General features: G+C 46.2%; 1 protein-coding gene across 2 annotated transcripts in view; it reads left to right on the top strand.

Annotated features, from left to right (window-relative positions):
* LOC144138627 (uncharacterized) overlaps window positions 1–13,664 on the top strand; it is a 220,077-nt gene that overhangs the window by 18,275 nt on the left and 188,138 nt on the right. The window contains exon 2 of one of the 2 annotated variants that reach the window (XM_077671013.1): window positions 10,196–10,323. The exons of the other annotated variant lie outside the window; for it this stretch is intronic. Coding sequence (XP_077527139.1) covers window positions 10,244–10,323 — 80 coding nt within the window. The 5' untranslated portion in view covers window positions 10,196–10,243. The remainder of the gene's footprint in view (window positions 1–10,195; window positions 10,324–13,664) is intronic. 2 annotated transcript variants of the gene reach the window in all.

Here is a 13,664-nt window from a genome sequence, read left to right as displayed (position 1 = left end):
CTTAGAGTGTATATATATATATATATATATATATATATATATATATATATATATATATAGATATATATATATATATGGCCCCTATTAAGTGTGCGGTCTAATGGCAGCCACTGTGTTAAACGGATGGTACACCTGTTGTTCCTCATACGCATTACGTGACGCGCCCATGCCCATTTCCTTCGCTTAATCTGAACTAGAATGTCCTCCGCTTGAGCCTGTTCCCTAATCCATGCGGCTGTCTTCCCATCCCTCAGCGCCACCTATAGCATTCTCCGTTCCATGGCCCGTTGGGCCGACCTAAGTTTCCTTTCAAGTCGTTTGGTGAGACCCCCCGTTTCTGCCCCGTAAGTCATTACTGGAAGAACGCATTGATTAAATAGAAGTTTTTTTGAGTGACAGAGGAAGCTTGCTAGTCAGGATATATGAAGTCTTACCAAAATCAGCCCACCACATGCTTATTCCCGTTCATGGCTTGGATCAGAAGCTATGACTAGCTTAGAGCATTCGTATTCGGCTACTGTTTCCAAGACTTCATTACCTACCTTGAAGTCATGTGTATTGGCCTGCTGATTCTACATTACCTTGGATTTTCTCATGTTTATTTTTATGCCTGCAGACATATACTTTCCGAGCACAATTGCCAAAGCATGCGCTGCAAATCCTGGCTGCGACTAAACAGGACAATGTCGTCTGCGAACCTTAGGTGACTGAGATATTCCCCGTTAGTTCGCACCCCAGGTTTTCTCCACTTAAGCTTTCCGAACGCACACTGCAGAGAGGCTGTAAATAATTGTGGCGATATTGTGTCCCCTTGCCGGAGACCACTTTGTATTGGAAATTTACAAGTTCTGTGACGTAGCCATATAATTCCCGTGCTGCCGTCGCATATGTCTTTGAAGAGCGCAATGTATGCCTCGTCGACGCCGTGATCACGCAACACCTTTCACTCAAAGAAAAAAAGAAATCCGTGCTGATTCCTTTTATGGAGTCATTATCTTGCTACAGAATTGACCCCCTTTGTACTCTTAGGGGGAGGGTAACCATACTTTCCTCCAAGGGAGTCCCGGGACTCTTAGGCCAAGAGTTGCGACGAAGAGTCAGTCGAGAGAGAGAGTATGCATGACTCCATTAGATGTAGTCACAGTGACTCCAAATCAGGGAACAAAGAGAGTCCAGTTGACTGCTCTGTAGCCCCGGGTACATGGACTCGACGAGAAAGGCGGGTTCAGGTACCTCGACCCCTCCCGCGATTATATGAACCCCGTCCGAGGAATTGAGGTGACGGGAACAGAGGGGCTCCCGGAAAAGGAGCTATGGTATTTTCACGTTTCTACCACGCACCCTTTTTTGATAAGAGGTAGCCTTAACAGTTGTGTGTGCGTTACAATCGGACTAAAACCGAAATAGGCTTTAAGGCGGCCAGCAGCATTGCCATACGGAACGGGCACAAGTCCCCCAAAATCCAACTCAATCTAATAAAAACAATCCGTCAACACCGTGTGAGTGAATTTCTGCGCACTAATTCTTTAATGACAGATCGCATACCTTGGTCCAGCTATTGCACAATTTTTGTGCTGCTGCAATTAGCCCGTCACGTCTAATATTATGAAGATCAAAGCACTTGAAATCGAAAACAGCTTCAATGCTCCCCTCTATATTTCCAGCAGCAGCTGAATAAGCAATCTTATGAAGCACAATTAATTTTTGGCTTCCGCAGTGGCATACGCCAAATAAAATCTCCTTCCAGGTACGTGGTGTCATGTCTTTTTCATCTGAGCAGTAGAGTCAGTGTCAAATTATTTTTTTTTTCAAATTTGCCTGCGCGAACTTACCCGCGCGGCACAATTGGGGGCGCGTTATACGCCTCGAGCGCGGCCTGTAGGGGCGCCACTGAAATCCCCCTACCGGCCCGTTTCGAAAGCAGCCGCGGGAGTCTCCGGCCCGCTCCCCCCTGTCGCCGTTGCTTTTGCGGCTCGTTAAAGACTGCGATTTACCGTTTTTACGCGTTAGAAATACGGAATAATGTGGAGCAGGCACTCTGTTTGCAAGCGTGGTGTGTTTACGAGAGTAAAAACGTTTATGACGCGATCTTAGTGTGGTAAATTCGATCGGTGTGAGCGCCAGTTGTGTGTCACAGGCCGGCGTCCCGAAGCCGGCATATGCATGAAGCTGATTGCGATTCCGCTGCCCTGAAATTTAGTGGCAGTGTCTCCGTAAGCCGTGTTTCCGCCGATGGCCATGTTGCGGCCATACACACTGTGATGTAAATTGACTTTGTGCGCTTGTATAATCTAGCGGAGCACTTATACCTGACAGCACGCTTATATTGATCACTACCCTAAACAAGCCAATGCGGCATAAATTTCACAAACATTTTACGAAAGAAGTACGATGGATAATTCAAAATTATACTCGGGAGTCAGCACACGACGACAAATGTTAATGCTGGGTCCTCTTGTCCCGAGGTGAGCGCTCCCAAAGATAACACTTATCCTCCACGAGAAGCGCGGAGGCGGGCTTATAGAGTAATCCGCTTCCACGACTAAACTCTTCTTCGAAACATCGTTATATAACACGGGGAGACTGCAGAATCTAGCATAAACCAAAATCAGAGAGCCTTATCAGATACCACACTCTTCAACGAGCCCGTGTGTACAAGATTTCGGCGCACGTTAAGGATCTCCAGGTGGTCAAAATTAATCCGGAGCCCTGCACTACGGCGCGCCTCATCGTTGCGTCGGCGCGTTAAAACCTACAATCAATCAATGAACTCTTCCAACGACACCTCGTATAGCTTGTGAACTGCCTACCCTGTATTCAAAAAATGCGTCCGCAGAGTGATCAGCCGTGCGTTGAAGGCAAAAAACAAACAAAAAGTGAACACGCAGCTTGTGTGTGTGTGTGATTACTAAAACGTTTGTTCCTTGATTTCGCTCCGCATTTGTAAACAACGACAGTTGAGCAGCCCCCTCCTCCCTAGCCCCCCCCCCCCCCGAATGTCTTGCAAAATATCACTGCATTTCGCATCTTGTTGGTCTGAATAGTATACCTTGCTTAAACGAACGTCTTTAGCATTTCAGAAGGTGCGCTTTGTTTTTTTCATTCCCGTACGACTATTCTATTTATTCCTGACTTGCAGACGATTCATTTTCCCGTGGTTTCATTAACTTATGCCTTCATTAACTTATACTGAAAGCTTGCTTGGGCACATATTTGACAACGCACAGCCTTTGAGTGTACTTAACATTTTCGCGTGGCTTATATTCCCATAAAAGGCACAAGTTATTGTCAGCTATTGGGTTAACCACATCCCCGAAACATATTTTTCTACGACGTACATATTCGAAGCAAAGCCGCATTTGTTGTCTGCTCTGCAAAACGCACCAACCTCTTACAGTGCCAATATCAGGTCTAAAGGAGGCGACAATAAATAGAATTCGCTTGTGCTGACGTGTTCGAAGGTGACAGTGGTGATATGCTGCTGCTGTCGCCGGCCAAGAGAGCGGCCAAGAAGCGCGCGGCCAAGAGCGGCCAAGAAGCGCGCAGAACCGCCTCCCCGGGTAGCTCTCGTTGGCGTCCGAGCGCTCTACCAAGACGCAGCTGTTTTTTTTAAGTGCCCTAAACGTGCAGTTTGCTTACAGACGTCACCATAACAAGTTGTTTAGTGCGCGGAAAGGCAAAGAGAAGCGAAAGAGAACCAAAACACTGCATGACCACCTATCAGTTACGCAGCGCTAATCCCGCAAACGCCGCGGAGAAGCGGCGGCAGGCGGCGCAGCGATCGCGAATCTCGAGGCGTATAATCGCGCAAATACGGTATTCTGCTCCTCGTGGCCCGCCGAATCAGTCCGACGAACGAGTCAACCTAACCCTCCTCCGGGTCGACTGAACTCGCCATTACGGCTCTCCGACTCAACTCGTCCGCTTATACATCGGAGGCTGAGTCCAAAAAACCTATTTTTTCGACTCAACGCACCCTCGTCGGGTCAATGTAAACGGGACTTGTGACCCCACTATGAGAGTCCATCTGACTCCTTTTGAAAGAGAGTCCCGAGACTCCATTAGACCAAGAGTCGAGAAAGAGTATGCAGGGCTCCGTAGGAAGTAGTCATTGCGACTCTATATCGACAAACAAAGGGGGTCTTGACTATTCTATGACCCCTGTAACGGGAGTGGCCGGACTCCTTTCGAAAGACTTCCATTAGATGAAGAGTCTAAAAGGAGTATGGGTGACTACAGCAGACAATCGCTACGATTCTGTAAGGTAAGCCACGCATAGATGCAAAAACATAAATGCCAGGAACTAAAATCTTTTATTTAAATACAAATCTAAAACAATGCAAATTTGAATGTCGTCAGCCGAGAATGTTGGCTTAATCCCTTCAAAATTGATAAGTTAAACAAAATCACGAGAGGTAATCTTTGAAGTCATTTATATTATTATACAAAAAATAATTTTTAACAGTACTGAAAAAGAATTTACAGGATCACAACTCACATCAATTATAGATTGCCCTTCATTGGCCTTTCACAAAGGCTACATGTCAACATGATTTGATACATTGAGAATGCAGGTGAAATGAAATTCGAACGTTGAGTCCAATACTAATGCCGAGAGGGCTGCTTCCAGTGTAGGAGTCGGATGGGAATGCATCATTCTTGGAGCCTGCAGAAACGTGGCAAAACAGTGGGAAATTCCACTGCAAAACTTCGTGCAAGAACGAACCTTATAAACATGTGCAGCAAACATCAAATACAATGCTTATACATGCCGCATGGTTTTGTACAGTATAGGAAAAGTATCAATGATACTATAATAAACAAATAAAAATTGTAGGGTTTGGCACACGGAAGCTACATTTGTGCTATAAAGCGACAATAGACGGGCGCCCCGAATCCATTTCGACCTCCTGGCGTTTCATAAAAAGGCTAGAAAGCAGCTGTGTAACAAGCAAATATTTTTTCCTTTCGCATTAAAATCTGTGATGTTAGGGAGAGCAGCTTTGCAACATCTGTGAAGTGATTTTCAAACAAATAATTTAAAAAAAAAAACTTCCTACATAAAACACTGCGCAGTGAACACTGATTCAACAAGGGTATATTGGCGAGAAGCCCAATTAACGCGTTCTTTTCTGTGGGGGCTGCATCGCATTTTAGATTACATCTTGTGCGATGGTAACACTTTTGAGCAGGCCATCTGAAAAAGTTGCAAAGAAGCAATTGAATTCCATGATTTAGCTCCGCAGTCACTTCGTGCGTAACCACAAGGCTTGTGAATGATCCCGAACTGTGGTTTGAAGTAGAGAAGTGTGAAACACTACAGCGGCTCAAGCATAGGCAAAAAAAATGTAAACTCAGTCGGAGATGCTTGAGATTCCTTTTTAGGAAGAAATCATTATTTCAACGGACAATTCCTTAAATCATCGGGGCAGTCTTCCAGCTTGCCTGTGGCCAGAAGCCTTTTTGAGTCATAGCTTTGCTTTCGCCTTCTACACATTTGTAGTGTTTTCATCGTCTTCTCTCTGGTTGCTAAGCAGATTTTTCTATCACTGTCAACAGAAATGAACATTCCTGTAGCTAAACAGCGATTCCTGTGTTTTCTTTTCCATTCATACCGTTGCGCTTTTTATTGACATACCAGTACGTAGTGTACCAGCCCGAGCTGAAGCGTCTGTAAAATAACTTTTAAAAATGACAGTTTTTAAAGGCTTTTGCTTCATAAACGAATGCTACCACACCTTGAAGCACGAGTCAATCGTATTTGATTATGACACCAAGAAGACGTTTAGCTAAAAAAATATCCCCGCTTCAATAAATTATATTCACCACACTCTGCTCCGACGCGCACGCACTGAACCTGTGACTGCACTTGGCGGCGGCTGGAATGGTGACGTAGCAGCCCCACCCCAATAATATGGCACAAGAGCAGAGCTTTAAAGAAAACGCTATTAATTCAAATATCTTGTACTGCACAGTCGGCCACAAACTTTACATAAATGATGATGTTTGGTGTTTTATGGCGCAAGGCCAACGAGGGCAAAGAGCGCCATTTACATAAATGACGAAAAGCGGGGCCTGAACCCCACTAGCACCACGATGCAATATAGTCATCATGTGCGAGATAATGCTCTGAGTATTTTTACCTATATCTGGAAACAGCTGGCCCATATATAGGTTGCCTTGCCTGCTTCGGGAATGCCCAATCTCCACGTAGAAGGTATGCTCGTTAAGGAGGCGCTTATACGCTTTTTGCCCACGAATATGCCTTTTTGCCTTGCATCAGCCCCAGTACCATGTAGCAGATTTTGTATTGTCTAAACCCTCAAGCATAATAAACATTTTAAACCCAGAGTACCTCATTTTTACCACTGCCGGGAGTTCTTAAGAATAGTTAACTCAAAAGCCGCTAGAATGTTAACAACATTCATTTCGTAAGACCGGCAGCATCTTCAGGTGCGCGAGCTGCAGCAGCATCGTGCGGAATTTCAAGTTTTTGCAATAAAACCATCAACGCATTGCTGGGGCGCGCCAGATCGCACTTGTGAACAAAACATGAAAATGGCCCTCTTACGAGCACGGTTTCTACGCAACGATCAGCTACAGGTGAAAAATGAAAAGCGTTCTGCGCACCAGCTATCTCCAGCACCAGCCACCGCAAGCTCACCGACGTGGTATTCAGACACAATGACGATCACTTCGCGACACTGGCGGCATTTGTGTTACGCTTGTACACAACTGTACAGGTCGTGACATACTGGACATCTCACACATTGTACTTAATTTTTCCGATTGTGAATTTAAAACTCACGGCTTGCATAGCATGTGCATGACCTTAAGTTATCTTAGAGGAACTTCTGCTAGCATACACGTTCTACATTAGAAAAAAGAAGGCATAAAACTACATATTGTTCAAACAACATGAATAAATAAACTACAATTATATATTTATACAATTTGCATGGCTTGTTCTTTGCTAAGAGACCACGTTAATGTAATTCTGTACTTTCTACATATCTGTGAACTGGAGTTCGTGAAAATTTAAGAAATTTAAATTCTGGGGCTTAATACGCAGAAGATACATCTGCGCCGTGAGATGTACAATAGGGGAGGGCTGCGGATTTGTTTTAACTTTTAAATTTTGTGACATTAACAAAATTCAAAATTTTTAGCATTTTTTTGGATACCTACAAAATTTCAAATTTTGGATGTTTTGAGCACTCAAGGGATGAGTTGTACCATTATAGGGGAGTACAGGTTAATTTAAATTACTTGAATATTTTTAGGTGTTAAAATCTCGAGAGATGGTCATTTTTGTTCTTCGCCTCCATCAGAAAAACTGCCAGGGCTAGGATAAAATCTGCATTACGCAGCACAGAACAAGAATCCATTTGGAAGACCATCGGGGCCAGGGTTTTTTCCTTGAATCGAGCTTTCGTAACGCTGCCAGAACTCCAAGATCAGATATAACAAGTATACTTGAATCATGTGCTAGGCGTTTTTGAGGCAAGCTACCTGGTGAAAAGACTGAAAGTAATTATTGAATGCTTGATCTACTTCCTTGTAACCACTTACAATTTTACCATTTACAGATATTCCTTTGAGTACGTTTTTTCTTTCACCCAAAAAGCATAACAAAAACCATAATAACAATAATAATATTTTTAATAAGCATAAAGGCAACGTGAGGCTACGTGAGCACGGAGTGAGAATTTTCGCTTGGTTGGTCTTCTTCAGCGAATAAAGGCTGGAATTTTTTTGTAGCACTATTTGTGTAAATCTAACAAACAATGACGAGAAATCATTAAAGAAGGAAATGTCCCCGGAGCCATCGTTTTGACAAGGTACCTTGTCTGAATGCGAGTCCTCTTGCTGAAATGTTGGCTCCATCACTGTTCACATTTTTCGCCGATTTCTCGCTATTTCACTTCTACATTTTACCCTGAGCATTGGTCTAAGCTTTTGCAGACAACGAGGTCCTTAAAACACCACTCAGACAGCCTTAAAAGTCGTTGAAAATCCTTGAATTTTTGTTATATAAACCAGCATGAACCGTGCCCTCAAAAATAACCCGTACATTCACCACTCTACACCCCTCGCCATCCCTTCAGAATATTGAGAGGCTCTCTATTCCCTCCCTTTCCCCCGCAACATGCGCTCCGCTTGCACACAAACCGTCGCATGGCGCGAGCACAATACCATGCCTAACACTTCCGCCTCCTTGGAGACGATATACGTTGATACTGCAGAACAGCAGCCGCGCCGTACCTACGTCATATCAGCAATGAACAACACCCCAACCTCCTCTACTTCAGTCACCATCCGAGCTGCCCATCCCTACGAGGCGGAGGAAGCAGCAATCGCCCTGGCTACCACCGTCCACCCCACCCCTACCGTCATATTAACGGATTCACTTACACAGAATCCGTTAAATTACAACAAACGGCAGTTAGAAATTTCTGCATTGGCATCATTTCGCCCCTCGCCCACAAAGTTCTCTGCCCCAACCCCCCTCCTGAGCGCACCTTCTCCATTTTGTGGACTCCTGGCCATACGGGGTTTAGCGGTGCGGAAAAAGCCCACGAGGCGGCCCCAGGTTCAATACACCGGACATCTCGACAGAGCCCCCTCCGCGATTCCCAACCCCCTCCTCACCTAGAGCCACTGCTCACCTTCCGTGAAATCACCCTCCATCACGGGCCCTCACGAACTACCCTTCCAACCTCTCTCCCCTCGTTATCCCCCGTAGAATCAGCACTCGGAGACGAATTCAAACGCACTCCCTCCCCACGAGATCCATCCTTACCCACATATCACCATCCCCCTCTCGCACCCCCGTTTTTCCACACGGCGGGGACTACGAAGGCCCCCCCACGCCATCTGGCACTGCGACGCCCTGCTTCCACCCCCCCGCCCCCACCCCTCCGCCCCGACTTCTCGCTCTCTGCCCCGCGCGCTCGGCCGCCCAGTCCTAGTGCGCCCTCGTCGACAGGGCTTGGGCCCACAGAGCTGCTCTTCCACGGCTCAACCATCCCTAATAAGCCTGGGCAGGATGAAATGTTTCAAAACGAAAGTGTTTTATTCCGGGATACACAAACATTCGAGTGACGTCATATCCTTTACAGAAGTGACTCCAGTACAACGAAGCAAGCGGCCTGTAAAGGGTGCACACCTTCACACAGGGTCTTCTTGCGGGGAAGCAACTTTTAGAACCCAAGAGTACGTTATACTTAGGGTGTTCGTTTTCGGGTTTTATATTTTAACACGAGAGTGTTTTATGTAATGGATACATCAAGATTTCACTGACGTCATATCCGCCATGGAAATGACGCCAGTACACCTTTGCCGAAGCGGCCCGCCAGCAGGACGTCGCTCGCCAAGCACACCCACAAGACAGCCGCCGAAGCGCAAATCATGCACAGCTGCATATATCGCTGCCCATTTCACTTTCGTGTTTTACCGATTCCTATGACAGAGGAATCAACCCCAATTTTTTTTCTCTCTGTCTCCCAAGGTGGACCGCGTTAGTACGCACGAGAACCCACGGCCAAGTCCGAAGCCAACGGCGCCGCGCTACGAACCCGAAGGAAAGGGTGTGCGCCGGAATGCGATGGGGGGGGGGGGCCCAGGTTTGGTTACGACCACGGGAAGCATTTTTTTTTCTTTCTAACTGGCTGCTAACCTGTACCCCTCGGGCCTTTGGGGTTGTCCAAAGGTTAGGTTGCCGGTATCGCGGCGCAGGGTCCCGGGTTTGATTCCCAGGACCTACATAACCATATTTTTTTATTGAGGCTTCGGGGTTTTCTGTCTACGCCGGGGTCGGCCTACACAGCTCTGCTGTTAAAAAAAGCGCTTCCCGTGGTCGCAACCGAACCTGCGTCCCTCACCTTATGAAGACGACGTCTGTCCAATTGCGTTATCCGGACATGGTCAAAGCAGTTTAAACTTTGAATCTGACTCGGGTATCATGCGAGGGAGCCTCGCGTTCCCACCATCCTTCTACTCAGGAAAAGGCTTTTGTATCTTTTCCTTTGATATCTTTGACATCTTTTTAGAGTCTTGGAGAATTTTTTTGCAGTGTACTTACTCACGGATAAAAATTCACTCAGAGCAATCCTTGTATCGCAGTTTGTCATTTAGAAAGTGGTCGTAGCTTATCAAAAATCTGCAGCCACCTTTTTTTTTGTTTCTTTTGCAGATCATCGTGTTTGGAGTGAAGCTGAGGCTCACACCGCATCACGGATAAATGGCTTACCGGAACCCGCAAAGAAGGAGTCGATCCGGGCGCTCTTCGAGGCAATCGTTTAAATGCCCCACAAACCACAAGTACGGCTACAGATGCCAAACCACGGCCCTTCCTTTTCCCGCGTTTGCTTTTAAGCACTCCATTAGGGAGGGCTTTCAAAGGGACCATGATGACAAAATACAGCGTCGTTCCATTCGAAAAAAAAACTAGCCCTTGCAGCTCGCGCTTACGGGCAGTGAACGCACTTTGGTAAGCCTACTTTTAATGCTGCCCTGTAATACGTCACGCCTTCCCTTATTACGGTACTAAAGCGCAAAATCTGAAATCTTGTAAAAATACTTCGTGCATTTTCTGTTTAAAAACGTGTTTCGTGGCTGGAATGGCGCCGAGTGAGTTACCAAAGGCTAGTTCTTTGAAGCTGAACAAAGTTGTATTTTATCTACACGTTGATCGTAGCCAAAAGATCGAGAAGCGATATTAGTTGATCATTGGACACTACAAGCCATTTACGTATTCTTGAAGGCCTTGTCAGAATGGGAATTTGTGGCAAGATTCTTCGATGGATCGATAATTTATTGAAGAACAGAAGAGTGTATATGTGCACCAGCCAAGGAGATAGAGCGTGCAATTGAACAAGGTGTTCCTCAGGGAAGCGTGCTAACTCCACTGTTGTTCAATGTTGTAATGGCTAAGTTGCCAGGCTTGCTTTCCCCGCAGCTGCACGTAACCATCTACACTAATGACATTTGCATTTGGCGCAGCGGCGCTTGTTACCTGTTGATTCAAGCTGACCTCTAAGTCAGCATTGACAGCATCGATTACGTGGGCGATCGAATGGATGTCTCTGCAGCAAAATCAGCCATTCTTGCTTTCACACAAAGGAACCTGCGTGGATTACGGCTCACCATGGACGACCAGCAGATCCCTGGATAAAAATGTCACAAGTTCCTTGGCGTGTACATTTACACATCGCTCACATGGTGCCGACATGCTGATCATTTGCAGGAAAGGGCATAACGTGTAGTTCACGTTTTGCGTTACTTCGCAGGCACCCGCTGGGGTTATTAATTTGATTCTATGCTTCGACTGCACGCTGCACTTATCCGCCAGGCCGTAGCATATTTTGTACCTGTTCTTCGTGGTCTGTCAAATTATCAAGAGCAGCGACTGCAAGCATTGGTAACGAGAGGCCTCCGTCTCTGCCTCAGAATGCCCAGGACGACGTTGGGAAATACGGTTCTCGCGGAAGCAAGAGAGCCACCTGTAAATGCTTTGCGAGTGCGGGAGGTCCGCCGCCATTACCTGCGCCTGATTACGCAGCATGGGTCCACCCTTTGGTTCCCGGCCTTGAACAGCGTTCAGCGTCACAGGCTCATTAAGGCCGTATTCGGTGATATAATGGCTCTGCCCCTTCGTGCGTCTGGCGAGTCACATGCAAGCGTACGTTCGTTGCGACCGTCGTGCAGCCGGAGCCAATGAGAACCCGAAGGTGTAGTCACAATGATGTCACTGTGAAAGCTTCTTACAAATCACCGAGGAGGCGCTAGTATCAGTTCCCAGTATATTGAAGGGAGCAGTTCTCCGCTGACGCTGCCGACCCGCGCGCACTCCGCCGACAATACAGAAACCTGGTTGACACATGTTTACAGCGGTACCAACAGTATAGACGAGCTGAATCGTCCCTGCTACCCCCCTCCCTGCTTTACTGAACATATGAAATACTGTGTATAGCGTAATAGCAATATTCATGTTTACTTCAAGTTGATTAGTGTTTTCTTTTCCTGCTCGGAGTTCTCTTGCACATATCTAAATCGGCCGGAATGCGCCTAAAGAGAGAGGCAACCATTGAGCGAAAGCATTGGGTGCAGCGAGCTGACGACCCATCGTCCGCACGCATCGGACCATGTGTCTCAAATTCACGCGCACGACTAGTCGTGGCAGCCATATTTCCGACCAGTCATGCATTGCATCCGACGGCGCCGTCGTGCATCTGTTTGGCGCTTTAGTGGGACCGATGGCGTTCTGTAAAAGTCTAATTCATTTTCCCATAGACCGGTTGGTCGACCTAAAAGCTCTGATGAGATCTCCGGACAGGCGGCGTGTGCGTCAAGCCTGGTTTCCATTGTGTCAAAATGGTTACTTGAAAATCGCGAACAGGGAACGCTTCTAGAGAAGACAATACACGCATCGGTCATGAAGAAGGACTACAATAGTATACCTTTGTCATATAAACCACGTACCAGTATACATTTAGATCGTTTGTAGATGCGCTGCCTTAGTGCGTGAGAAATTGTCGCATGGGTTCGTTCTTAGTTTGCGGTTTAGTTGTTTAAAGGTTTGGCGATCCATTGTAAGCGCTTTCAGTGAAGGTAGGACGGACGCACTTTCAGCTTTTGCGCTTCTCTCAGCTTTCTGTAGGAAGTGACAGCATTTTTTTGTTTGCTGTAGCAAAAATCAAGCAGCCGTAAATTTTTAATGAAGAGGACAATGCAAATATCACTGATGTATTGATGACTTGCCTCAGATGTGCTTAATGTTTTTTTGCTCAACAATATTGACAACTAGAAACACTGCCACCAATGCCGCTGTTGAAGCGAACAAACGTGGCCTCTCAGGCGGTTAGAACGCAAAGCACGCTTACCAAAGTGTGCGGAAGGCGTGCGAGAAGCGCCCATGTTACACAGTCAACAGCCAATGCTCGGTTTCTTTTGTATTTGTTTTTGCATTTGAATGTTTTGTAGTTGCGAATGTAGCAAGGAAGACCCCGAGTAAATGAAACGTCCTGTGTAAAGGGAGCTGGTGCCTGTGGTGGGGGAGTAGTCCCCCCCCCCAGGGCAGAGGCTGTCCTCTTGGTGCACAATTTATGTACCAAGAAGTGTACGTCATTTGTATTCGTGTTCATGCCGTGTTAGTTCTTAACTCATTTCCTATCTGCTTTGTTAACAGCAAGGAGAGATGTCGTCCTGGAATGTAACGGACGGACCGAGTATGTGAACGTCGAAAAGCGTAACCACGAGTGTTTTGTACCTGCTTTTGTTACAGGAGAAAAAATAAAAATTCCTTTGCTTACATGCTTCTGAAGCCGGAGCACGGCATCTGGCGCATCAAGTTGGTGAAATAGAGGGATTAGATCGATGCTCATGCATTCTTAAAGGGACCATGAAGTCAAAGCCCAACTTTGTTTAATTTGAAAGAACTTGGCTTCAGCACCTCACTCAGCTTCATTCCATCAAAAAAGAACTTAACCGAAAAAACGTCATATAAGCCAGCACTAAAGACATCGTCATCAGTGTTTTAACTGCACGTTAGCATTCAAATGATGCGGTCACATAGAACTTAAGGCTCCACTACAATCTTCCAGTCATGTTTCTTGTCGGTGGCTTGGTCGACTGCCGCCAAACTGCACAAACAGAGTTCTGTG

This window comes from Haemaphysalis longicornis, unplaced genomic scaffold, assembly GCF_048455015.1.
Source record: "Haemaphysalis longicornis isolate Haplotype H1 unplaced genomic scaffold, Haemaphysalis longicornis Haplotype H1 scaffold_5, whole genome shotgun sequence".
In the NCBI taxonomy this organism is placed as follows: domain Eukaryota; kingdom Metazoa; phylum Arthropoda; class Arachnida; order Ixodida; family Ixodidae; genus Haemaphysalis; species Haemaphysalis longicornis.
The sequence above is the reverse complement of the archived record's forward strand: the minus strand, read 5'-3'. Positions and strand labels throughout refer to the sequence as shown.